The sequence below is a fragment of the Nomascus leucogenys genome, chromosome X (genome assembly GCF_006542625.1).
Source record: "Nomascus leucogenys isolate Asia chromosome X, Asia_NLE_v1, whole genome shotgun sequence".
In the NCBI taxonomy this organism is placed as follows: Eukaryota; Metazoa; Chordata; class Mammalia; order Primates; family Hylobatidae; genus Nomascus; species Nomascus leucogenys.
In genome coordinates, this window is record NC_044406.1 from 68,372,544 (window position 1) to 68,400,445 (window position 27,902).

Here is a 27,902-nt window from a genome sequence, read left to right on the forward strand (position 1 = left end):
TTTAGGTAACTAAGGCCAATCTGAAGCAGAATCAAAATGATACCTTTCCCATCTCAACTCTCTGATAGTCCTAGAAGAAGCTCAGTTTATGAACCATGTGGAAATAATTTAGTACTGTGTGTTTCTTTCTTTCTTCCTTTTTTTTTTTTTTTTTTTTTTGAGACAGGGTCTTACCCTGTCACCCAAGCTGGAGTGCAGTGGCACAGTCTTGACTCATGGCAACCTCTGCCTCCCAGGCTCAAACAATCCTCCCACCTCAGCCTCCCACGTACCTGGGACTACAGGCGCATGCCACCATGCCTGGCTAACTTTTGTATTTTTTTGTAGAGATCGGGTTTTGCCATGTTGCCCAGTCTCGAACTCCTGAGCTCAAGCCATCTGTCTGCCTCAGCCTCCCAAAGTGCTAGGATTACAGGCATGAGCCACTGTGCCCAACGAGACTGTGTGTTTCTCAATAGGGGTGCTATTGCCAGTTTGGATGGGGCAATTCTTAGTTCTGGGGGACTCTCTTACACACTGTAGTACAATTCAGTGCCCCTGACCCTGGCACTGGCATACTAAATCGAGGTAGTAGCACCCCCTTCCCCATCCCGTGCAGTCATTATTACAAACGAAAACTCCCTCCCACATTTCTAAATGTTCCTTGAGAACAGGTTAAGAACCGATGTTCTAGGACTAGGGTGAAACTCTAAAAGTATCTGCCAACAAGAGCTACCATACAGGTTTTTCCAGTTCAAGGTTTATATTCCTGGCTTTGGCCTAGAACTGATATAAGGAAAAAGGGAAAGCAACTTTCACCTAGGCATTTGTTCAGATTCTATTTTATATCTAGATATTTTTGACAAGTAACAAATAATGATATGTTTCATGATAGTGATCATTTATGCTCCTTAAATCTATCTTTACTCTCCATACAGGGGAGGCAATGCCTGTGGCTAAGAAACCTGGCAGCACAGTGATTGCTGGTTCCATTAACCAGAACGGGTCACTGCTTATCTGCGCAACACATGTTGGAGCAGACACAACCCTTTCTCAAATTGTCAAACTTGTGGAAGAGGCACAAACCTCAAAGGTAACTTAACTCCCTAGGAGAAACACAAACTATTTTCTTTAAAGCCTTCTCAGTATAAATCTTCACCTGGTTTTTACGTTTTCCAATAAAAATTTTAGTTGCATTAATTTGGAGTTCGTTTGTTTTTGTTTTGAGATAGGGTCTCACTCTGTTGTCCAGGCTGGAGTGCAGTGGCACTATCATGGCTCACTGCACCCTTGACCTCCTAAGTTCAATCGATCCTTCTGCCTCAGCCTCCCGAGTAGCTGGGACTGTGTGTGGGCACATGCCACCACACCCAGCTAATTAAAAAAAATTTTTTATAGAAACAGGGTCTCCCTAAGTTGCCCAGGATGGTCTCGAACTCCTGGACTCAAGCTGTCATCCTGCCTTAGTCTCTCAAAGTGTTGGGAAGTGTGAGCCACCACACCTGGCCATTAACATGAAGTTTGTTAAAATATTTCTATTTGTGCTAACTACTAAATATACACTGCATTCAGTAACAGAAAAGACTTTGATATGCTTCTTCTTCTTCTTCTTCTTCTTATTATTATTATTTTAAATTCTAGGCTCCTATCCAGCAGTTTGCAGACAAACTCAGTGGCTATTTTGTTCCTTTTATTGTTTTTGTTTCCATTGCCACCCTCTTGGTATGGATTGTAATTGGATTTCTGAATTTTGAAATTGTGGAAACCTACTTTCCTGTAAGTGACTTATAATAACTCTTTACCATATGCAGAACAATTTGTGAGTCTTTTGCATTAGTAATTCATTGGAAATAACTTTAATAATTACCAGGATCTTTAAAGGTTTGGAGTGGGAGGGTGATAAGAATAATATTTGCATTTTTATAAATATAAAAAATTTCCTTTTGGAAAAAAAATTTTATTATGAGTTGTGATTTTCCAAAAGCAAATACCAAACTTCTACATGTTATGCTTAGTCTCATTTCTGACATGGTTTTGCTTTCACAAAGGACTACAGATATATTGAGGAAAACCTCAGGATTTCAGCTCTGTCGTTTACTGTCAATGTGATCTTAGACTACTTAATTGCTCTCTGAGCTTCAGTTTCCTCAACTATAAAGTAAGGTTTTAATAATACCCATTTTGTGTAACTTAAGGTTGTTGTGAAGGTTAAATAATATATTAGAAATAATTTGTAATTTATTAAATGCTTTACAAATATAAGATATTATTAGTGTCTACTCATCTAGTTCTCTGATGCTGTATATGGTGTTGTAAAGTGGTAAAGTAGAACTGGACTGTGCCTCAAATTAGATATAGAAACTTTAAGTCATGTAAGTTTTACTATCCTCAGTTCTCTTATCTGTAAAATAGGGAAAATAATACCTAAGATACAGGATTGGAATTAGTATAGGTGAAAGCATCTAACATATTGACAAATGCACGTGACAGCCAAGGGTCCCCCTGTGAAACCCCTGAAGGTTGAAAACCTTCAAGCCTAAAACATCCTGAAGGTTGAAAAACCGGACTGCTGGTCCCAGATGAAGCCTGCCCTACTCCCCTACCCCCGACTGATTCTTTCTAAATAATGTCCACCTACGCACTGGGAGGATGGGGTGGGGCCCCAGGAAGTTCACTCCGTTTGTATAGGGGAGGAGTCTGGACTGTCCTGTTCCTGGGTGGTACCTGGGGTTCAATCGGTGAGGTGGAGAGCCTGTTAACAGGACTCAATCTCATTTTGCCGAGTTGTTTTTCCTTTTTGGCCAATAAATTCCTTTCCCCCTCACCCTTCAAAGTGTCTGCAAACCTAATCTTCCCTGGTCATTTGACAAGAATCTGTTCTTTTTCTATAACAACATGTATACATATATGAAGTTTATGGAAGCACAAGCCTAGAAATCTATGAAAGCCCCTTCCAGCTGTGTTTCTATATAGATCTATAATTCTTGGATGAATATTTAAGTATTTGAGAACTTAATAAGAACCTAACACTGTAAAACTATTACTGATAAGAGCTGCAGTGAGCCATGATTGCACTAATGTACTCCAGCCTGGGCAACAGAGCGAGACTCCTACTCAAAGTAAATAAAGTCTTACTTAGTCGTGTTTATTTATTTTATTTTTTATTCAGGAGGTACATGTGCAGGTTTATTTATTTATTTATTTTTTGCGACAGAGTCTTGCTCTGTTGCCCACGCTGGAGTGCAGTGGCATGATCTCGGCTCACTGCAACTTCCACCTCCCAGGTTCAAGTGATTCTCATGCCTCAGCCTCCCAAGTAGCTGGGATTACAGGCTTATGCCACCATGCCCGGCTAATTTTTGTATTTTTAGTAGAGATGGGATTTTGCCATGTTGGTCAGGCTGGTCTCAAATTCCTGACCTCAGGTGATCCACCTGCCTCAGCCTCCCAAAGTGCTGGGATAACAGGCATGAGCCATTGTGCCCGGTCCATGGATATATTGTTTATTACATGGGTATATTGGGTGATGCTGGGGTTTAGGCTTATGGTGACCCCATCTCCCAAATAGTGAACATAGTACTCAGTAAATAGTTTTTCATCCCTTGCCCCCCTCCCTTCTTCTCACCGTTTGGAAGCCCCACTGCACATTGATTCCATCTTTATGTCTATGTGTAGCCATTGTTTAGCTCCTGCTTATAAGTGAGAACATGCGGTATTTGATTTTCTGTCCCTACATTAATTCACTTAGGATAATGGCCTCCAGCTTCACCTATGCTACGCAAAGGACATGATTTCTTTCTTTTTTATGGCTGCATAGTATTCCATGGTGTATATGTAGTACATTTCCATTATCCAGTCCACCATTGATGGGCACCTGGGTGACTCCATGTCTTTGCTATTGTGAAGAGTGCTGTGATAAACACACACATGCAGTTGTCTTTTGATAAAACAATTTAAAATAAATAAAAGAAAATCCTTTGGGTAGATATCCAGTAGTGGGATTGCTGGGTTAAATGGTAGTTCTATTTTAAGTTCTTGGAGAAATCTCCAGACTGTTTTCCATAGAGGTTGAACTGATTTACATTCCCACCAACAGTATATAAGTGTTCCCTCTTCTCTGCATCGTTGCCAACATCTGTTATTTTTTGACTTTATAGCCATTCTGACTGGTGTGAAGGGGTATTTCATTGTGGTTTTAATTTGCGTTTCCCTGATGATTAGTGATGTTGAGTATTTTTTCATGTGTTTTTTGATCACTTGTATGTCTTCTTTTGAGAGGTGTCTATTTATGCCCTTTGCCCACTTTTAAATAGGGTTGTTTTATCCTTATTGATTTGTTTAAGTTTCGTATAGAGTCTAGATATTAGTCCTTTGCTGGATGCATACTTTGCAAATATTTTCTCCCATTCTGTAGGTTCTGTGTTTATTCTGTTGGTTGTTTCTTTTGTTGTGCAGAAGCTCTTTCGTTTAATTAAATCTCCTTTATTAATTTTTGGTTTTGTTGCAATTGTTTTTGAGGTCTTAGTCATAAATTCTTTCCCTAGGATAATGTATAGAAGAGTTTTTCCTAGGTTTTCTTGGGGTTTTTATAGTTTGACATCTAAGTCTTCAATCTATCCTGAGTTAATTTTTTTATATGGTGAGAGATATGAGTCCAGTTTCATTCTTCTGCATATGGCTAGCTAGTTTTCCCAGCACCATATATGGAATAGGGTGTCCTTTCCCCATTGTTTGTTTTTGTCAACTTTGTTGAAGACCAGTTGGTTGTAGGTGTGTGGCTTTATTTCTGGGTTCTCTATTTTGTTCAATTGATCTACATATCTATTTTTGTATCAATACCATGCTGTTTTGATTACTATAGTCTTTTAGTATAATTTGAAGTCGAGTAATGTGATGCCTCTAGTTTTATTCTTTTTGCTTAGGATTGCTTCGGCTATTTAGGTTCTTTTTCCATATGAAATTTAGGATTGCTTTTTTAATTCTGTCTTTTAATTCTGTCCTCTTCTGACAGAGGACATCAGTAGTTTTATAGGAATTGCGTTGAATCTATAGATTGCTTTGGACAGTATGGTAGTTTTAATAATATTAATGCTTCCAGTCCATGGGCATGGAATGTTTTTCCATTTGTTTGTGTCTTCTTCAGTTTCTTTCATCAGTGTTTTATGCTTCTCTTTGTAGAGATCTTTCACCTCCTCGGTTAAATGTATTCCTAGGTATGTTTTGTGTGTGATTATTGTAAATGGGATTGAGTTCTTGATTTGGTTCTCAAGTTGGACGTTGTTGGTGTATAGAAATGCTAATAATTTTTGTATGTTGATTTTATACCCTGAAACTTTACTGAAGTAGTTTATCTGGTCTGTGAGTCTTTTGGAGAAATCTTTATGGTTTTCTAGGTATAGAATCTTGTCATCAGGAGCAGAGATTTTTTTTTTTTTTTTGAGACGGAGTTTTGTTCTTGTTGCCCAGGCTGCAGTTCAATGGCGCGATCTAGGCTCAGTGAAACTTCCACCTCCTGGGTTCAATCAATTCTCCTGCCTCAGCCTCCCAAGTAGCTGGGATTACAGGTGCACACCACCATGCCTGGCTAATTTTTGTATTTTTAGTAGAGACAGGGTTTCACCATGTTGGCCAGGCTGGTCTTGAACTCCCGACCTCAGGTGATCCACCCACCTCGGCCTCCCAAAGTGCTGGGATTACAGGCATGAGCCACCGTGCCTGGCCATACCTGGCTAAGTTTTCAAAAATGTTTTTGTAGAGATGAGGTCTTCCCATGTTGCCCAGGATGGTCTCAAACTCCTGGCCTCAAATGATCCTCCTGCCTTAGCCTCCAAAAGCACTGGGATTACAGATGTGAACCCGTGCACAGGCCAGCAAGTAGCTTGGAACGTGTTTCCTTCAGGAATTTTTCTCATGAGTTCAGGATGTCTTAGATTTCTTCTAAAGCTACCAATTATATTTTTCCCACATGAGCAAACACTGAACGTCACTAAGAGCTTAATTAGCAGATATACTTGGTTCACATTGTTATGTCCAAAAGGATTTTGTTGAAATATGACTAAGGTCCCTTTGCATGCCATGTGATTCTTTTTCATTGTCTTTCAAGAATAGTGTGAAAGGCAGAATTATGGTTTTACTATACAGGGATTGAGAATTCTGTTTATTCAGTATCAAATTTTTTGAAAATTATGTCTCACATTTGCAGCTATTTCTGAAGATTTCTAATAAAAACATTCATTCTCAATATGGAGCCCTTATATTCAGTCCATAGTTTGTAATTCTAGAATCTCAGTATGTCCGAATTTCTTATATTCATAAAAGAAAGAAAGTGTTTTCTTACCTGTAACTAAAAAATATATGTAGGCAGCTAGGTAGGATATGTCACTTTTTAAATTGTGGTTTTATTTAAATAGTGTTAAGTTTTGTTTCTTTTGTTTTGTACAGCTCTAAATCAATAACCAAAATTTATGGCTTTCTTCTAAAGGGCTACAATAGAAGTATCTCCCGAACAGAAACGATAATACGATTTGCTTTCCAAGCCTCTATCACAGTTCTGTGTATTGCATGTCCCTGTTCACTGGGACTGGCCACTCCAACTGCTGTGATGGTGGGTACAGGAGTAGGTGCTCAAAATGGCATACTAATAAAAGGTGGAGAGCCATTGGAGATGGCTCATAAGGTAAGACAGTCCCCAGAACTAAAACCTGTACCACCGAACTATCAGTAGCACCCCTGTTGAGAAACACATACTCCTAAATTATTTCTCTATGGTCCATGAGCTGAGCTGCTACTATCCAGAGATTTGAGGTAGGAAAGGTGTTATTTTGGTTCTGCTTCAGATTGGCCTTAGTTACCTAAGAGTCCTAAAACTACTCCAGGCCTATTCTATTAGAGCAGACCCTAATGTGGAAAACCTGGACTCCTATCCTAACTCAGACTAGACTAGTCTTTATGGCAGAAAGACAGAATAGGTATTTGCCCAGGAAAATTTGCCAAACTCCAGCAGCCTTCTAACCTATTTGTGTGTGACTTGTTTTCTTCACTGGGACCTTCAATTACAGTGCCGTTTCTTTGCCTTTGCTGCCACCAGCCGACAGTTTGCAGCTATGACTTTAGGAATATAATCCTATCTCTGATCTCATATTAGGATTTCCATAATCATCTCAAAGCTACTTGACTTCAACTAAAACCATGTTTCTACTAGTATGTTCTTATTATGAGGATGTAAGCTAGCTATATACAGAGGTATGTAGTAAACATAGAACATATCTTAGAACAAATCTGGAAACTCACTTCGCCAGAGAATACAGGCTAGTAATTTTTATAGACATTTTAAATTTTGATATAATTTCAAACTTAAAAGTTGCAAGACTAGCCTGGTGCAGTGGCTCACACCTGTAATCCCAGCACTTTGGGAGGCTGAGGCAGGCGTATCACGAGGTCAGGAGTTTGAGACCAGCCTGACCAACATGGTAAAATCCCGTCTCTACTAAAAATACAAAAATTAGCTGGGCAAGGTGGCTCACCTATAATCCCAACTACTCAGGAGGCTGAGGCAGGAGAATCGCTTGAACCCGGAAGGTAGGGGTTGCAGTGAGCTGAGATCGCGCCACTGCACTCCAGCTGGGGTGACTGAGCGAGACTCCGTCTCAAAAAAAAAAAAAAATGTTGCAAGAGTAGTACAAAGAATTCCTATATGCCCTTTACTGCAGTCATTGGGCTCTTTTCCTAAGAATAAGGACATTCTCTTATGTAACCATAGTACAACTATCAAAATCAATAAATTAATATTGATACGCTGTTATCTGATCTGTAGTCCATATTTCAGTTTCCTCAGTTGTCTCAATAATGTGCTTTACAGCTATTTTCCCCTGTCCAGAATCATACTTTGTTGGTTTATTTTTCTTTTCTTTCTTTTTCTTTTTTTTTTTTTTTTTTTGAGATGAAGTCTCACTCTGTGGCCCAGGCTGGAGTGCAGTGGTGCGATCTTGGCTCACTGCAACCTCCACCCACCAAGTTCCAGCGATTCTCCTGCCTCAACCTCCCGAGTAGCTGGGATTACAGGCATGCACCACCACGCCCAGCTAACTTTTTATTATTAGTAGAGACGGGGTTTCACCATGTTGGCCAGGCTGGTCTCGATCTCCTGACCTCAGGTGATCCACCCACCTCAGCCTCCGAAAGTGCTGGGATTATAGGCTTGAGCCACCACACCTGGCCATTTACCTTTATTCTTATAATCATTTCCCTACTGCTTAGATTTCCTCATCAGATCTTTAATTCATTATATTGAAAGCCTTTCTTTTTTACCTTGAGGCACTAGAGGCATCTCTTAATTACCTATTAACAGTCAACCCTTAAAAATTAGCTCTAGTTGTTTAACATATATTCACAGTTATTTAGCATGAACAAACAATTCAACATTGGTGGAGGAGAGCTGTTGTGTATAACTAACAGTATTTCTTCTTTTATTTTCCCGAAGACCATCAGTTTTTTAAGTCAAATTAAGTCAAAGGTCAGTTTACTAAGAAACTAAATAGTCATCTGTTTGTCAAAACAGACCTTTTTCTTATTTCCGGAAAGGTGATGTGGAGGATCATCACATCATTGTATCTTAATTTTTTTACAGGTAAAGGTAGTGGTATTTGATAAGACTGGAACCATTACTCATGGAACCCCAGTAGTGAATCAAGTAAAGGTTCTAACGGAAAGTAACAGAATATCACACCATAAAATCTTGGCCATTGTGGGAACTGCTGAAAGTAACAGTGAACACCCTCTAGGAGCAGCCATAACCAAATACTGCAAACAGGTACATTTTTTTCCTCTTGTTTATTAGTGTAGCCATCTCCTGTAGGAATTCCCCAAATCAAATCCAGACTGGTGTTTGACTGTGATTTGCATATATAGTTGCTATGAGGCTAAAAAGACTTGTATTTTCTCATTTAATTGTATGTAACTCATTTCTTCATACAGACAAGTATACAGATGAAAACAAATGAACTATAATCCTATCACACAGATAACTCCTACTGACATAAAAAATTAAAATAGAAGTTATACATATTTGTGGTAGGACAATTCAGATAGTTCAGAGAATTACATAATGAAAATTGTAAACCTCATTCCCTGCCCCCTTCCATAATTCCTCTCTCCAAAGTTTAACAACTGTTAACCTATTAACAGTCTTTTAAAGTGACAGCTTTATTGAGATATAATTCATATACTATAAAGTTCACCTTTTTAAAGTGTACAATTCAATAATTGTAGTATAGTCATAAAGGTGTGCATCTGTTAACTGTTTTAATGCATATAGCCACATATATGTATTTATCATATTTTAAACTTTATACAGAAAGGTAATACAATGATCAATCTTTGTTACCTTGCTTTTTTATTTTATTAAGTGAATTTTCCTGTCAGGAAATGCAGATCTGCCTCATTGTTTTTAATGGCTATATTATACTCTATAGTGTGTTTGTTTTTTTTTGACTTTTAGAGTATATACTCAACATCCTTATCAGTTTTTGCAAGTCTGTCTCTACATTAAATGCCTATCAATGCAATTGCTAAGTCAAAGGATGCATGCAGTTAAATTTTGATGAATGCTACCAATACCCATATGATGAATATTACCAATACACATGAGGGGTTATATCAATTTATACCTGCACCAAAAGTTATGAGTGCTCATTTCCCCACATTCTTACCAACACTTTATTTTTATTTTCTCAATTTAATAGGTGAAAAAATATTTACTTGATGGTTTGCTTTGCATTTCCTTAATTATGAATAAGGTTGATCATCTTTTTATATATGTATTGACCATTTGAATTTCTTTTCCTCTAACCTGTTTGTATCCATGACCTATTTTTCCATAGAGTTGTTTGTCTTTTTCTTATTCATTTGCATGAGTCCTTTATGAATTGTCTCACATTAATTTTACACTTAAAATGTGGCAGTTTCTACCATTGGTGTTGCCATTTATTTATTTGTTCTTTCCCTTTTACCTATTACCTATTACTGACCTGGCTTCCTTACACCCAAATCAAACAGCAGAGAGGATGAAGCTATAAAAAGCTAGGAAACAATGAAGGTCCCCAGAACTTTTTGACTTGCTAAAGATGTAGACTAGAGAGCAGATGGAGAACCTCTGGTAACTAAAGGCCCTATACTTTGTTACCCTTTGCCCTGTACTGAATAGAAAACCTGACTTGACTATAGAATTAAAAATTTAATTTGTAATTATCTACTGGAAAGAGCAGAGAATACTGATAAGCTTTCCATGTTTTCTATAAATTTTAGAGAGTGGGATTAAAACAAATATATTTTTTTTGAGACAGAGTCTCGCTCTGTCACCCAGGCTGGAGTGCAATAGCACAATCTCAGCTCACTGCAACTTCTGCCTCCTGGGTTCAAGTGATTCTCCTACCTCAGCCTCCCTAGTAGCTGAGATTACAGGTGTGCACCACCACACCTGGCTGAATTTTTTTGTACTTTTGGTAGAGACAGGGTTTCACCATTTTGGCCAGCCTGGTCCCAAACTCTTGACCTCAGGTAATCTGCCCACCTCGGCTTCCCAGCCGGCTTCTTCAGCTGGGATTACAGGCATGAGCCACTGTGCCTGGTCAAAACAAAGATTTTGAGGCTCTTCTGTAACTTTGAATGTTGTGTTTGATGCTCTATTCCTTTGTCCTTATCAAAATCCACTGTCAAGTAGGCAATAAGTGACAATTTTATTACAAACATTTAGAATTAACTAGGGGTTTTTATCTTGCTAATGAATGACCTTGCATTATCAGAACAGTGGAGGAAATCCTTTTGTTTCTGTTTATTAGGAGCTGGACACTGAAACCTTGGGTACCTGCATAGATTTCCAGGTTGTGCCAGGCTGTGGTATTAGCTGTAAAGTCACCAATATTGAAGGCTTGCTACATAAGAATAACTGGAATATAGAGGACAATAATATTAAAAATGCATCCCTGGTTCAAATTGATGCCAGTAATGAACAGTCATCAACTTCGTCTTCCATGATTATTGATGCCCAGATCTCAAGTAAGCTAATTTTCTTTGTAGTACCAATTATGGGGCAGTTATGAACAGATGGCTAACTTTATAACCCTGAACTGTTATAGTAGAAACAAAAATTGGCATCATTTCATTTCCTCAAGTCAATACCCTATGCCTTCTGATCATTTAAATTAGTCAAGAATATTTCCCAACTGTGGTCATTGGCACCACCATAGGGTGATGAGGTCTAGCCTTAGCTGATCATCCATGATCATTCTTTTCTCACTACAACTACTCCAAACCTTTTCTATCTTTCACAAGATCCTGTGACCCTCTCCTTTGTCCCCTCTGCAAATTATCTTATTTTTTATATAGAAAATTATGGTTCTTGGGCATGTGTTCTTACATATTTTTGCCCAGAATCATTCCTTTTTCCAGGGAAAGCAGTATCCTTCATCTTGCCTAATGAATCCCTTCATCTAGATCCCACCCTCTCTTGATTCATCAGGGACCTCCCTCTTTCTGTTAGGTCCCCTTGCTTCTTTATTTTTCATCTCTTTCTGTTTTAGCTTCTTTTCCTAAACATATAAACATTTCTTCCATCAAAATCACTATATTCCCATCTAGATTTTGTCCTTTCCCATCTATATTCCCATATAAATTCTGTCTTTTTCTTTTATATCCAAGTTCTAGAAAGGGTAATCTAGGTTTGTTGAATTCACTTACTCCACAGTCATGCCTCAGTTCATTGCAGTCTGGCTTCTCCCCCATCCCTACTACTGAATCCATTCTTTCTAAGTTAACTGATGACCACTGACCTCAGTGCTCTCTCCAGTGGTCACTTTTCAGTCCTCATCCTGCAAGACCTCATTAAGATATTTGACAATGTTGACCATCCCTTCCTTCCTAAAGGATGATTCCATGACCCTGCTTTGTCTAGATTCTCCTCTCACCTCCCTGGCTGTTCCTTTTTTTTTTTTTTTTTTGAGAAGGAGTCTTGCTCCGTCAACCAGGCTGGAGTGCAGTGGTGCGATCTCAGCTCATGCAACCTCCGCCTCCTAGGTTCAAGCAATTCTCCTGCCTCAGCCCCCAGGAAGCTGGGATTACAGGTGTGCGCAGCCATGCCTGGCTAATTTTTTGTATTTTTAGTAGAGATGGGGTTTCACCATGTTAGCCAGGCTGGTCTCAAACTCCTGACCTCAAGTGATCCACCCACCTCAGCCTCTCAAAGTGCTGAGATTACAGGTGTGAGCCACCGCACCCCTGGCTGTTCCTTTTAATTGTCCTTTGGTTCCTCATTTCTCTTGCTTTCAAATGTTGTATGTCGTCAGGGTTTTGTTCTTTGTCTTTTTCTCATTTTATAATACATACTCTCTCTGTACAATCTTATTCATGCCCACCACTTATTCTACCACCCACAGACTTCCACTACCACTCCGAAATCCATATCTTTAGCCAAGTCCTGTTTCCTTGGCTCCATGCCTATCTATCCATCTGCCCCCAAAACATGATCTAGCCACCTAAGTGTTCCAACACCTCCCTCCTGATTTGTGTCTGAGTGATTTTGCTAACATGCAAATCTAGTCGTGTCACTTTCTGACCAATACCTTTTATTACAGTGGTTTATAAGCTGTTTTTGAGCCATAGACCTTTGGAGGAATATGATGAAAGCTATGGGCCCACCCCTCAGAAAATTTTTGTTTCAAGAGATGCACATGTATCCTGAAACCCATCCATGGGTCTCTGTTAAGGATCCCAGCTTTAATGGGTCTCTCTCTCCTACGGGACAAAGTCCAGTCTCTCTGGACTTTGTTTAAGTTCTGTTCCCCATGATATGTCTCCTGCCTCCCTGCATCACTCATCTTGTCTTTTTCCACTACCACATATGTACTCCATATTCCATCCCTACCTACTTGCAGTTCTTCCTTACGGTGTGTCATTTCCTGCTTATTAGATCATTTCATTTACCATTTTCTCTATGTAATGTTCTTATTCACAAATGGCATCTACCTCGTGAACTTACACTTGTCTTTCAAGACCCAGCTTATATCTCTCTCTTCAGTGACACACTCATTGACTGACATATATTGACAGAGGTATTTACTCTTCTTCCTGAATCATAACTGTACTTAATCTCTGTTATTGTACTAGGGCAGTGTATGATAATTATTTATTTACCTGCCTGTTTCTACTAGTCTGTGACTTCTTTATTATTTGTCTATGAACTTCTAGTATCAAGCACACTGACAAATAGGAAATCCATTTGACAGGTTTTATTGAGCACGTACTGTGTGTCATGCACTGTTCAAGGCACTAAAGAATCGGCAGTAAACAAGATAAACTAAGTTCTTATTTCATGGAGCTTACATTCTTGGTGGAAGAACACAAGAGAGTGAGCAAATAAATAAGAAAATACAATAAGTCCAATGGAGATAGTGCTATGGAGGAAAATAAGTGGGGCAAGGGGCATAGGGGTGCTGGGAGTAGTGGGTTCTGTTTCATATAGGGTGATCAGGGTAGGCCTCACTGAGAAGGTAGTGTTTGAACGAAGATCTGAGGGGATGAGAGAAAAAGCTATGTGGATTTCTGTGGCAAAAACATTCTAGGCAGGAGAAATAGTAAGTACCAAAGCCTTTAGTCAGGAGTGTGCTTGACTTGTTTGAGGAATGGCAAGGAGAACAGTGTGGCAAGCGCAGAGTAAATGGATGGGCAAGGGGTATGAGACAAGGTCAGAGAGGTGGTTTGGGACTAGATATGTAAGGACAAAATCAATCTGACAGTTTTGAGTAGAGGAGGGACAAAATCTGACTTAACATTTTAAAAATAAACCGGGCGCGGTGACTCACGCCTGTAATCCCAGCACTTTGGGAGGCTGAGGCGGGTGGATCACTTCAGGTCAGGAGTTCGAGACCAGCCTGGCCAACATGGTGAAACCCTGTGTCTACTAAAAATACAAAAATTAGTCGGGCATGGTAGCAGGCACCTGTAATCCCAGCTACTTGGGAGGCTCAGGCAGGAGAGAATCTTGTGGGGATGGGGGGCAAGGGCAGAAGCAGGGAGATGAGTTGGTGGACGTTGTCATAATCGAGGTGAAACATAATGGTAGCTTGGACCAGTATAGTAGAGGTTGTAAGAAATGATAGAATTCTAGATGTGTCTTAAAAGGAGAGTCACAGATTTTTCTCATGGGTTGGATATATATGGCGTATGAGAGAAACAGGAGTCAAGAATTATGCCAAGGTTTGTGGCCTAAGCAGTTAGGATGGAGTTATCATTTAAATAAGATGGAGGATCCCACAGGAGGGACAGTATTGGGAAAAAGATCAGGAGTTCAGTTTTGTACATGTTAAGTTTGAGTACCTATTAGAGATATCCCAAGTGGAGATATCATATAAATGGAAATATCAAGTAAGCAGTTGGTTACATAAGTTTGGAGTTCCAGGAAACAGACTGAATCAGAGAGATAGATTTGGGAGTCCTCTGCTTATAGATCTGTGGTGTCTAGGAAAATAGCCACTAATTACTTGTGACTCTTTAAATTAGTTAATTTGCATTTAATTTAATTTAAAATTCATCTTTCAGTCATACTAGCCACATTTCAGTGCTCAATAGCCACATCTGTGTGTTAGTGGCTATTGTATTAAACATAGCAGATACAGAACATTTCTAATATCACATAAAGCTCTCTTGGACTGCAGGGGTATAGATGGTATTTAAAACCATGAGACTGGATAAGAACCCCAAGGAGTGAGAGTAGATAAAGGGAAAGAAAGAGTTAAGTACTGAATCCTGCAGCACTATAAATTAAGAAGTTAGAGAGATGAGGAGGGATGGGCAAAGAAGGCCAAGAAGTGGCCAATTAGGAGGTAGCCCCTAAGAATGTGATATCCTAGAAGCCAAATGAAGAAAGTATTTCCAGGAGGGAGTGAACAGCTATGTTAAATTCTGCTAATAGGACAAGTAAGATGAGGAATGAGAATTAACTATTAGGATTATTAAAGTAAAGGTCACTGGCTGTAATAATTCACTGGAGTATTAGAGTCAAAAGCATAAAGCTTTTGACCACTGCAATAAATGGGGTAGGTTCACAAGAGCATGGGAAGATATGAATTGGAGACAGCCAATAGAGATATTTTTGGGAAGTTTTGCTACGTACAGAAGCAGATAAATGTGGTAGCTAGAGAGGTGGGTGAGATCAAGAGAGGTTTTTTTTTTTTTTTTTTAAGATAGGACAATGTACAGCAGAGAAAAGTTGTGCGGGAGTGGACAGGGAGAATTGTTGGGTTGGAGAGATGTTCTAGAATAGGCAAAGGAGGGGGCTGTCTAGTGCACAAGTAGAAAGGTTGGCCTTAAATTAGGAGCAGAATCAGTTTATAATAACAGAAGGGAAGCTAGATACACAGACACAGGAGACACAGGTAGTTGAGTGGATGCAGCAATGAGAGCTGTGGAAGTTCTTTTCTGATTGCTTCTATTTTCTTTCTGAAGTAGCAAGCAGAGTCATCATCTGGTATTAGGATGGGGCAGGAGAAGTTGGAGATTTGAAGGGAGATGAGAAGGTATGAAATAGCCATCTAGAAGAAATGGAGAATGAATGGACTAGGGAAATATAGTTCAGTTGCCAGATAGCACTAAGAACCCACTTAAAGAAAATGAGATGTCAGCATGATTATACATGTTCATCTAGCCACATTCAGCTACTGATGCACAGTAAGTATTTTTAAATTTGATTGAATTTTTATGGAAGGTCAAAGAGAAAGCCTCACCAAGAAAGTAATATTTGAACTGGCTCTTGAAGAATGTGATAGAGTTTGCTGTCTGAAGAGGAGGGATAAGGATATTTCAGATGAAGGCAGCAATGTGTGCAAAGGCCCAGAGGCATGGAAGAGCAGAGTATGTTCTTAGAAAATTTGAACATCACTGTTGGAGGCTATGTTCTAGGAACCATACAATGTAGTGACTGTGCAAGGTTAGACAGGAAGAACTTGCTTCATGGGGTTTTATATATATTGATTGAACTTACTAAATGTTACTTCTGTGCCTACTTTCAGATGCTCTTAATGCTCAGCAGTATAAAGTCCTCATTGGTAACCGGGAGTGGATGATTAGAAATGGTCTTGTCATTAATAACGATGTAGATGATTTCATGACTGAACATGAGAGAAAAGGTCGGACTGCTGTATTAGTAGCAGTTGATGGTAAGGTTTTCCATAAGTATGCTGTAACTCAATGTTATGATTTGTTATTGTTTTATTTATTTATTTTTGAGAGACCTCTGAACTATGAGGGTTATTCAAAAGCATCTTGAATGCAAAATGAAAATGTCAACAACACATGATTATTACTGATTAATTTAAAATTCTCTCGCATTTGCCTGCCTTCGTTACTTTTTTCCCTAGCCTATGTTTTAAATGAAGGCTAATCAAGGATTTTTTAAAACCTAAAAATAGCAACAGTAAAATAATAGCAAAGTAAAATAATATTCATAATCCCATCATCCTAACACAATGTCAGGTTTTTTTTGTTTGTTTCTTTGTTTTGTTTTTGTTCTTGTTTTTGTTTTTTTTTGAGACGGAGTTTTGCTCTTGTTGCCCAAGCTGGAGTGCAATGGTGTGATCTCGGCTCACTGCAACCTCCGCCTCCTGGGTTCAAGCGATTCTCCTGCCTCAGCCTCCCAAGTAGCTTGGATTATAGGTGCGTGCCACCATGCCCGGCTAATTGTATTTTTAGTGGAAATGGGGTTTCACCATGTTGGCCAGGCTGGTCTTGAACTCTTGACCTCAGGTGATCCACCTACCTCGGCCTCCCAAAGTGCTGGGATTACAGGCTTGAGCCACCATGCCCAGCCCACAGTGTCAATTTTAATTTTGTATATTCCATTCCTAGTTTTCTTGAAATGTGTGTGTGTTTGCAGAATTACAGTATTAGTACATATACCATTTTTTACTGGATACATTTTATCATAAGTAAATTTTACCTCAATAAAGTTAAAATCACTTGTACACATACTATTATGCTTTATTTTACTTAATGCTTTCTAATGTTGCTGTATCATTTTACTATAATACTCCATAATTTATCAATCTTACACACTATAATCATTCCCCTCTTATTGGAAATTTAGGCTATTCTTAATATTTCACTATTGTAAATGACACTACAATAAATATCTTTGAGGTTGTATGTGCTTTATTTTGTTATTTCTTAGGGTACATTTCTAGTTGTGAGATTAATTCCACTCTACATTTATAATGTTTGCTAAGTATGAAGGCAGTATTTTACTATGGACTTTTTAGGTCTGGGAAGAAGCAGAGAATACCATTTTACTTTTGTTTTGTAAATAGAATAAAATAATAAGATTTATGGTAATATTTTTCCCACTATAAAGTGCCCATTTTGTCTCTCTTTGCCCCCCCCCGCCTTTACCTTAAAAAGAAAAAAAGTATTAGTCTTCAGTTTCATTTGCCTTTAAATTAGATAAAGTGTTTGAGGCTATTGGCAAATACCTTTCTGAGGAACAAAAAGGGTCTTCTAATATCCAGTAAGGTCTCTCTTTTTATTTTCCTATGATTACTTTATTAGTAACCCCTACCTCACTCTGAAATTTTTATAACCAAATATGGAGGCTTGTTACAGAGTTTGTAGTATAAAGTCTGTGTGGGCTCAGAGATATTTTAAGTTAAGCCATGCCCTGAACAACTTTACTTAAGAAAATTCATTTCATTCTGAAATTTCAAGTCAAAATGTTATTCTGCTTTCACTATATTCCAAGTTCTCTTATTTTGTGCTGCCCCTATATTAGATGAGCTGTGTGGCTTGATAGCCATTGCAGACACAGTGAAGCCTGAAGCAGAACTGGCTATCCATATTCTGAAATCTATGGGCTTAGAAGTAGTTCTGATGACTGGAGACAACAGTAAAACAGCTAGATCTATTGCTTCTCAGGTAATTGATAGGGGTATGTGATAACTTCTAATTATTGATATACATTTTGTGTCTTGCCTTCAAATGCTAAGAAATTTACATTACCTACTATTTTCATTATCACTGAGTAGTCCTATCTGGTTCTTTCAAGAAAATTTACCATGCTTTGCTGGAAAGACTTTGGGCTTTGTGTGTTGCTGTTATAAGTAAAAAGGTATTTGCTTAGTTCATGGGATGCTTGCGTGACACTGTACACCAGTTTCTGTTGATGCATCCTTTGAAATGTTGCTCATATGCTTTACCAGTGCTGCCAGCCTAAGCTGGGCTCTCCTGATCTCATGCCTGAAACACGGCAATAGCTCCACACACATCCCTCTCTAGTCCATCCTAAATACCACCACCAATGGAACTATTTTCCTAATGCACCACTTTGACATACCATTTTTCTGCTCCTGACTCCCACATCTGCCTTATCTGTGAAATTTTTCAATCTTTTTAACTTTGGAATGCCTTCTCCCCTCTTCTAATAAATAATGCAAGTAATCTTTTAATACATTCTTTTGTTTCTTTTTTTTTTTTTCTTGAGACGGAGTTTCGCTCTTGTTGCCCAGGCTGAAGTGCAATGGTGCGATCTCGGCTCATCGCAACCTCCACCTCCTGGGTTCAAGCGATTCTCTTGCCTCAGCCTCCCGAGTAGCTAGGATTACATGCATATGCCACCACGCCCGGCTAATTTTGTATTTTTAGTAGAGACAGGGTTTCTCCATATTGGTCAAGCTGGTCGCGAACTTCGGACCTCAGGTGATCCGCCCGCCTCGGCCTCCCAAAGTGCTGGGATTACATGTGTGAGCCACCGTACCCAGCCTATTAACACCTTCTTATGTAAAAAATACAGAAGGATATAAAGTAAAAATTTTGTCCTCTTTTCCCCATGCTCCCCATCCAGTCGTACTGCCCCCCACACTGCCACTTTTTCATATGCATATATGTGCATATACAGAGTACATATACAGTATAATTCTGGTCTTTTCAACATCAGTTAGATCATTTTGAACAGATTGTTCAGTAGTTTGCTTTTTTTACATAACAATATACTTTGGAGCTTCATCCATATCTGAACATAAAAAGTTATTTTGGCCGGGTTTGTTGGCTCACGCCTGTAATCCCAGCACTTTGGGAGGCTGAAGCTGGCAGATCACATGAGGTCGGGAGTTTGAGACCAGCCTGGCCAACATGGTGAAACCTTGTCTCTACTAAAAATACAAAAATTAGCCGGGTGTGGTGGTGCATGCCTGTAATCCCAGCTACTCAGGAGGCTGAGGCCGGAGAATTGCTTGAACCAGGAGGCGGAGGTTGCAGTGAGCCGAGATGGTACCATTGCACTCCAGCCTGGGTGACAGAGCAAGACTCTGTCTCAAAAAAAAAAAAAAGTTACTTTATGCTTTCTATACTGAATTCCATGGTATGGATGTATCATAATTTATTTAACCATTTCCCTAAAGATGGACATTTGGGTGGTTTTGAAAATTTTCTTTTTGCAAACAAGGCAATAATGAACGTCTTTGGACATGTATCTTTCTGTACATGTACAAGCCTGTCCAAAATAGAGCTAGACATGGAATTGCTAGACCAAATGATGCTCACATTTTGATAGATGCTGCCAGATGCCCTCCAAAAACAGTTGCAATTTACACACCAGCCACCGGTGTATTAGAGAGCTCATTTCTCCACATCCTTGCTTTCACTAGATATTATCAGTCTTTTAAAATGTGGACATCTTGTGGGTGAAAACTGATGGCTTGTTATTGCTCAGTTATGTTTCACATACTCATTATTATTATTATTTTTTAATGAATTGAGTTTATTTTCATCACATAGGTTGGCATTACTAAGGTGTTTGCTGAAGTTCTACCTTCTCACAAGGTTGCTAAAGTGAAGCAACTTCAAGAGGAGGGGAAACGGGTAGCAATGGTGGGAGATGGAATCAATGACTCCCCAGCTCTGGCAATGGCTAATGTGGGAATTGCCATTGGCACAGGCACAGATGTAGCCATTGAAGCAGCTGATGTGGTTTTGATAAGGGTAAGTGCCATGGCTTGACCTTTGAGGAGTATGAGACTGCCCTACATGGTCAATGATAATGTCATAAAGTATATTGAGCATAACAATTCTGTCTTAAGTTCCATGCTATCAGCCACTGTTTGAGAATATGGAGTGGGATTATGGGAAGTCATGCTAATTTACCCCCTGACTTTCTCAACCCGGCTCATAAGCAAGTGAGAATTATAAGTTTCTGAAGTGAAGAAGAAGATTTAAGAATGGATTTGGAATAAAATGATCTTCAACAAATAGTTGCTGAGATTATTTTAAGTAGATTTAATCATAGTACCAGCATACACCCCTAAAAGTGTTTTCAGAACCCTGAGGAAAATTTTTGAAAAACACCTTCGGAAGCTGAGTCTAAGTTTTAGCATTATCTGAGATTTGTAGTTAATTCACATATTACCCTAAGGTAGACGTAATCTTCAACATACACAGTATCAAATGTAAAAGTTACTGGTTAAGTTAGAGTCTCTTACTAATATCACAAATATTTCTGTTCTTAGAATGATCTTCTGGATGTAGTGGCAAGTATTGACTTATCAAGAAAGACAGTCAAGAGGATTCGGATAAATTTTGTCTTTGCTCTAATTTATAATCTGGTTGGAATTCCCATAGCTGCTGGTATGTGACTCTTAACTAGTATTGCTTTTTCCACTAAAGTTGTTAGAGACCTAACATATTGGAAGCCTGTCTTCTTACTATTAGTTTTGAGCTTAGTTTTTGTTTGTAGCCTACTGGTATGGTGAGAGGTAATGTTAAAATCAATCATTTTAATTTTCAGTAATGTTTGTTATAGCTTAAGAATATATAAGCATTCTGACAGATTTATTTTTTTCCCTCCAACTTTTTTTTTTTTTTTTGAGACAGAGTCTCACTCTGTTGCCCAGGCTGGAGTGCAGTCATACAATCTCGGCTCACTGCAGCCTCCACCTACTGGGTTCAAGCAGTTCTCCTGCCTCAGCCTCCCAAGTAACTGGGACTATAGGTGCCTGCCACAATGCCTGACTAATTTTTGTATTTTTAGTATAGACGGGGTTTCACTATGTTGGCCAGGCTGGTCTCGAACTCCTGACCTCAGGTAATCCACCCACCTCGGCCTCCCAAAGTGTTGGGATTACAGGTGTGAGCCACCACTCCCAGCCTTCAACTTTGTATTTTGAAAAATTTCAAACTTCACGCCTGTAATCCCAGCACTTTGGGAGGCTGAGGTGGGTGGATCACCTGAGGTTGGGAGTTCGAGACCAGCCTGACCAACATGGAGAAACCCCATCTCTACTAAAAATACAAAATTAGCTGGGCGTGGTGGCACATGCGTGTAATCCCAGCTACTAGGGAGGCTGAGGCAGTAGAATCGCTTGAACCCAGGAGGTGGAGGTTGTGGTGAGCCAAGATCGCACCATTGCACTTCAGCCTGGGCAACAAGAGCGAAACTCCGTCTCAAAAAAAAAAAGAAAGAAAAATTCAAACCTACAAGAACATTGAAAAAAATGGTACAATGAAAATCTGTATGCCTTTCACCTAAACTCACCAACTGATGGTATTTTGCCATATTGCTTCATCTCTTTCTGCATATATTTGCACAGACATATGTATTTGTTTGCTTATTAATTAATTTTTTTCTAAATAGATTTACCTTTAATCTGACTACCCAAACACAACACTGTTAGCAAGATTAATTCATGGAGCAAATGATTTTTAAAGAATTATACAAGTATTTTCCTCTAGTCTTTTTTTTACTCTGCATCAGTTTTTGTCTGGTTACATAGTTGTGATTGTAGCTTACAGAGAATTTTCTGCCCTTCACTTAATATTCTATTATAGTCAGCTGGTATTTTTTTAGGTTGAGAGACCAGATGACAGAGAGAGTGAATAAAGCAATGTAACTGAGAAAAAAGAATTTACAGTTATTTAATAAGCATCTAAGAATCTCCTAAACTTAGGGACCTGGTAGGAGTTAGTAATGATGACATAAAAGAAATAAGTATCGTTTTCTTCTTGTTCTCTCTGGTTTGAGGACCAAGGAAAGACATGAAATGACATGAGAACAATTACAAAACTGTTTATCAGCAAGGACACACAAATACTGAGAGAACAAAGAGCAAAAGAACAATCTAAGTCCAGTAAGATTAATTCATGGAGCAAGTGATTTTTAAATAATTATACAAGTAATATATGATCACCATAGAAAAAGTAGAAAAATATAGAGAAGCACATAAAAAGTTAAAAGTATAAGTCTATTTCATCCTCATCATATGAGCAAACATTCTTATGTCTGTCAAAACCAAGTGTGGATGAGTTTGTAGAACATGAACTCCCATACGCTATTGGTTGGATTATGAATCACTACAGCCACTTTGGAGAACAACTGAGGAATATCCACGTAAAGTTGAAGATGTGCCCATGTTATGACCCAGTAGTTTCACCCCTAGGTATATACCCCACAGAAACTCTCAAACATGGACATGGGGAGACATGTACAAGAATGTTAACAGCAACACTCTGTTAGTGAAAAAATGGCAACAACAAAAATCTCCACCACCAAGAGGATAAATGCTGAAGAAATATCAAACAAAGAAATGATTTATACATATGTTAGAAACACATTGATAATCTGTTTAGTATTATCTACTCTAACTAATCCATACTTGTTTCTTAGGAGTTTTTATGCCCATTGGTTTGGTTTTGCAGCCCTGGATGGGATCTGCAGCAATGGCTGCTTCATCTGTTTCTGTAGTACTTTCTTCTCTCTTCCTTAAACTGTAAGTATGATAGCTTGCTCACATTTGTATTTTGTATTCCTGTTATCATCCAGTCATTCTTGGTAGGTTTTATTCTTGTATTGATCAATGATAAGCCCAAACCATTCTTAATGAGAATTATTATTAGCGGCCGGGCGTGGTGGCTCACACCTGTAATCCCAGCACTTTGGGAGGCCAAGGTGGGCAGATCACCTGAGGTCAGTAATTTGAGACCAGTCTGGCCAATATGGCGAAACCCTATCTCTACTAGAAATACAAAAATTAGCTGGGCATGGTGGTGGATGCCTGTAATCCCAGCTACTCGGGAGGCTGAGGCAGGAGAATCACTTGAACCTGGGAGGTGGAGGTTGCAGTGAGCTGAGATCGTGCCACTGCATTCCAGCCTAGGCAACAGAGTGAGATTCCATCTCAAAAAAAAGAAAAGAATTATTATTAGCTAACAGTAATAATTAGCTATGTAATTGTTACTTCGTGTACTTTATGCATAGCAACCACAAGCACTGAGTGGGATAAAATATAGTACACTGATTCTGAGAAGTAGGGTTTCTGATGATATGACTCCACATGATTCGTTTCAAGCTATTTTCCTACCAGTGATCACCTTTATACATTTCATACCAAAACTAAGTGTGGATAAGCAAATCTTCTTTCTTTTCTGCATGTAGCAAGCGTCTCATTTACTTTTGGTTATTTGAAACTAGCGTACTTTTGCATGTGTCCAGTTACAGGAAACCAACTTACGAGAGTTATGAACTGCCTGTCCGGAGCCAGATAGGACAGAAGAGTCCTTCAGAAATCAGCGTTCATGTTGGAATAGATGATACCTCAAGGAATTCTCCTAAACTGGGTTTGCTGGACCGGATTGTTAATTATAGCAGAGCCTCTATAAACTCACTACGGTCTGATAAACGCTCCCTAAACAGTGTTGTTACCAGTGAACCTGATAAGCACTCACTCCTAGTGGGAGACTTCAGGGAAGATGATGACACTGCATTATAAAAGGCCATGGAGAGTGCTGCCAGTTTAACTTATCATGCACTGACACAGCATTCATGATGTTACCTTTACTTTTCAAAATATTGTAGAAGGATTTTATGTTGGTCTCATGCTCTTATATTAGGGATTCTATTTGAGTTGCGTTTATCTGTTGGCAAAAATATCTTTTTCAAGGCATCAGCTCTGAACCCAGCTTTATTTAAACTGAATTTCCAGTATATTTTTGTTTTCACTAACAACAGATAAGGTAGAGCAGTGAGGTTTACAACAAGCCCTACAATTAGAGATTGCTGAACTGCTGCCAAAGTGATATATTTTTTATTTGACCAAAAAAAAAAGAGGCCCAAGAAGAAGAAGATGAAAAATTTGAAGATTTGAGAGCATGAAGATATTCATGCTTTTGAATTCAAAATATTGAAGATACTCTCAAGCCTGTATCCCTGCCCCATTGGGGAGCAATGACTTTCAAAACACTGTGTATAAAACATCTAGTTTTAGAGGGAAACAGTTGAAACTGTTTAAAAATAGATGTGCCTTATTTATTGCAGGCTTTCTTTCCCCAGTTCTCCCTGCATCCTTGTCCTTGCAGGTGCTTTTTTAGATGCTCCAGTATGTCTTCTTTTGTTATTTTCTTTCGAGCTAACCAAGTTTAGGTGGTTTTTCATTGATTAAAAATAACTGACAACTGTTCTAATATTTTGCTCCTTTTTAAATTTTGTAGCTCAAAAGACCTTAAAGGTCTGTAGGGTTCCCTGCCTCCCATCTTTCCACTGTTGTAAAAATATATCAAATTATTCCTTCAAGTTTCCTAGCTCTGTGCTCAGTTTCAGTTCACTCCTGCCAAGTTGGGCTTTAAGTTGTTCTTCATGTAGTCTGTTGATCTCAGTCCGGAAACTTAACATTATTAGCCTCTTCTGCTCAAAAGATTTTCAAAGATTAAAACTATTATACATATACAGGTCATATAAAATTACCTGGATTCACTAAATTTGTTTGTTGTCGTTGTTGAGACAGAGTCTCGTTCTGTAGCCCAGGTTGCAGTGCAGTGGCACCATCTTGGCTCGCTGCAACCTCTGCCTACCGGATTCAAGGAATTCTCCCTGCCTCAGCCTTCCGAGTAGCTAGGATTACAGGCGCCTGCCACCACACCCGGCTAATTTTCATATTTTTCAATAGAGATGGGGTTTCGCCACGTTGGCTAGCCTGGTCTTAAACTCCTGACCTCAGGTGATCTGCCCGCCTTGGCCTCCCAAAGTGCTGGGATTACAGGTGTGAGCCACCATGCCCGGCCTAAATTTGTATTTTTTGAATTGAGTATAATCACTTTGCTAGTATATATAATTTAATAGATTTTATTTATCTTTTAGTGTTTCAGATAACCTCTCAAAAAGACTTTAAAATAATGCTATTACACAAAGCTGCATTTACCAAAAAATACAGTAAAATCATAATACAGAAACTAAAATTTCCCTAGGTTATGACGCTTTTTAGCCAAACATATACTTTTCTCTAGTTTAAAACATTTGAACTTGCCTAGTTAGTGTGGTTGGCAAATTTAGGAGCTTGTTCCCATTGCCAAATGGATTTAGAAATTCCCTTGTGAGTGCCTGGTAGCTAATACACTGGTCAGAGATCTGGTACTTGTAAGACTATTTAAATTTCTTTGTTAGTTGCAAGATGGATTTCATATGCAGAATATGTAAATGAAGAGGACTCATAAGTAAATTCCTAACATTTTGTTCCCATTACCATAAGCAAAGCTGCTGCTAACCCAACATCTGGCACGTAGAATTTGTACTCGGTAAATGTTAGTTCTTTTCTCCCCTTGAGGTCAGTAATAAATACAAAAAATCATTTTTCTAGAGCAGAGTCTTAAAATCAGGTGGGGGTAGGGGATGGAGTTCTTCCTTTCCTACCCCTTTTCTCTTTTATCCTTTCATATATACACACACAAAGTTTACAACCTTATTCCATGCTGTCTTTCAGATTTAGAAAAGATCTAATTTCTGTCTCAGCTGTCTTAAAGAGAGAACTGAAGCTTTTGATGAAGGTGCTATTAATCTAGAAAGGCAAACCCATTTCACTGAAATATCAATGAGTTTGTATATCTAGGCCCTTTTTTTAGACCAATGCCTATGCCATCATGCTCCATGCTTTCAGCTTGACTTTTATTATTTATTATTTTAATTCCATTGGCCCATCTTATAACACAACTTGTTTCTTCTAGAAGACACAGCTGATAGGGCAAATGTTGAAAAAAGAAGCATCCCTCCTTCTCCCTCCCACCCACCTCAAGCAGTTGAACACAGCCAGTTACTCTTCCATTATTATGTGTACCTTTGAGTCATCCTCTTGGTCTTGTATTCATATTGTGGGACAGTGGGAATAGCAGCTTATAGTATTGAAATAATCAAAGAGATAATTTCAGCTCTTACAACGAGAACAGAAAACATGCTAATTAGAAAGAGTCCTGCTTTAAGTAATATGTAGCCACATTTGAATCCTCTACCACAAGTCTTTTTTGCAATCTTGAACTTTCATTAGCTTCAAAGAGAAGCTGTATTTATAGGAGAAAGAGGTGATTATGGAGGGAATAAAAAACACTGCTTTCAGTTAGTAGCTAGCTTTAGGTCAGGAGTTAATAATGAGAAATTTTATAAATGTGTGTTTGTGTGTATTCACAAACATATATATATACACACACATATATATGTACATACACATACATATATATTACCATACCGAAGGGAAATGGATTTATATTTGAATTTGATGTTTGAATATTTGAAGTTCTCTATTTGTATTTCATTTATCACTCTTCTGTATTCACTCAGCAACCGTGCCCTTAGTCTGAAGATAACAAGGATACTTTAGTATCCAGTGCCAGTTCAGACTCACCTATGTGGCACCTTAAACTTAAATATCCAAAGATGCCTTTTGAATTTCAAAGATTAAAACACAACTAGAGTAGTAGTGTTGTAGTCTCAAGATGTATGGTGTGTCATTTGTGAAAATAGAAATGTTATTTTTCCTAGTTTAGTATCAACATTTTAGAATGTCAAATTTGATGCCTTGTGAACAAGTAATTTTATATTGTGCTTTAATTTTTTAAAAAGTATTCTTTATTCATATGTATAGGATGCTTAAAATAGCACTGTAGACAAGATGTTTCCAAAACTTTACGTGCACATATCTTTTCTGTATACAGCTTAAAATCAAAAATGTATGTTAAGAGAATTTTTTCTATTACTTATGGATCATGCTTTAAAATGATTTTTCTTGATATTTATTTTACTCCATTTTGTTTTTTTCTCTGGGTGAGGCATCTGGTTACTGGTTATTTTAAAAAGAATAAAGACATTCCTGGAATCACTCCTTTTGGGTTTTTGTTTGTTTTGTTTCTTTTCTACATTTTTAAGTATTATTTTACAAAATAGAAAAAATATAGATTCATGTCAAATTATTACCTATTTTTACACTAACTTTCTGCAGTCCCTCCATCTGGTATGAGTAACCAGATAGAGCACAAAGCATGAGTTCTTGTTCTTCAGTTAAAAGAGCTTCTTTCACAGTGTTGATAACAAATGCCTTTTGTAGCCAAAACCAGGCGTCTCAACCTTATGTTTTTAGTTAAAGAAATGTTTAGCTAAACGTTGTTGAACATTGATTGTTTGGTACCCAAAACAGCAGTGGACGATGTTGTGCAATATCCATCTACTGTGGTTAAGATATTCAGTAGTTTGTTTTTCATAAGCATGTAATTGATCATATTTCTGCCAAGGATGTGCCTTCAACTTTATAATTATAGTGTTATAAAATTTTTTTGTCTGTCTCTTTTGTTAAATCATCCAACCCCCTCTATCAGCAGTTCTGAACTACCTTTGTTATGTTTTTAGATTTTTTTTCAACTGTTCATCTATGATGGGGGTGGATTATAAGCATCACTACACTTTCTGTAAGGATGGGAGGGAAGAAATCTATTTTCCTTTGGACTCCACTACACCTGCCATATCATTCAGTGAGGATGAGAAATTAAGGAAGGAATATTATTGTTCTGCTTTCCTTTGTAGTCTCTAATACATTCTTGGTAGAATGTCTACTCCAAATGAGCTAAACAGAGAAAAGAGATTTTCT

At 38.4% G+C, this 27,902-nt stretch overlaps 1 protein-coding gene across 3 annotated transcripts in view; it reads left to right on the plus strand.

Moving 5' to 3' along the window:
- The window catches only part of ATP7A (ATPase copper transporting alpha), a 135,891-nt gene extending 108,304 nt beyond the window's left edge, over positions 1-27,587 (plus strand). For 2 of the 3 annotated variants that reach the window (XM_030807384.1, XM_030807382.1), the window contains 11 exons: positions 918-1,072; positions 1,621-1,755; positions 6,461-6,655; positions 8,606-8,788; positions 10,815-11,031; positions 16,038-16,184; positions 17,789-17,931; positions 19,789-19,992; positions 20,517-20,634; positions 22,670-22,772; positions 23,495-27,587. In XM_030807384.1, the coding sequence (XP_030663244.1) occupies positions 918-1,072; positions 1,621-1,755; positions 6,461-6,655; positions 8,606-8,788; positions 10,815-11,031; positions 16,038-16,184; positions 17,789-17,931; positions 19,789-19,992; positions 20,517-20,634; positions 22,670-22,772; positions 23,495-23,771 (1,877 nt within the window). In that variant the 3' untranslated portion in view covers positions 23,772-27,587. The remainder of the gene's footprint in view (positions 1-917; positions 1,073-1,620; positions 1,756-6,460; positions 6,656-8,605; positions 8,789-10,814; positions 11,032-16,037; positions 16,185-17,788; positions 17,932-19,788; positions 19,993-20,516; positions 20,635-22,669; positions 22,773-23,494) is intronic. The other variant, XM_030807383.1, reaches the window with a different exon arrangement.
- The last annotated feature ends 315 nt before the right edge of the window (positions 27,588-27,902 follow it).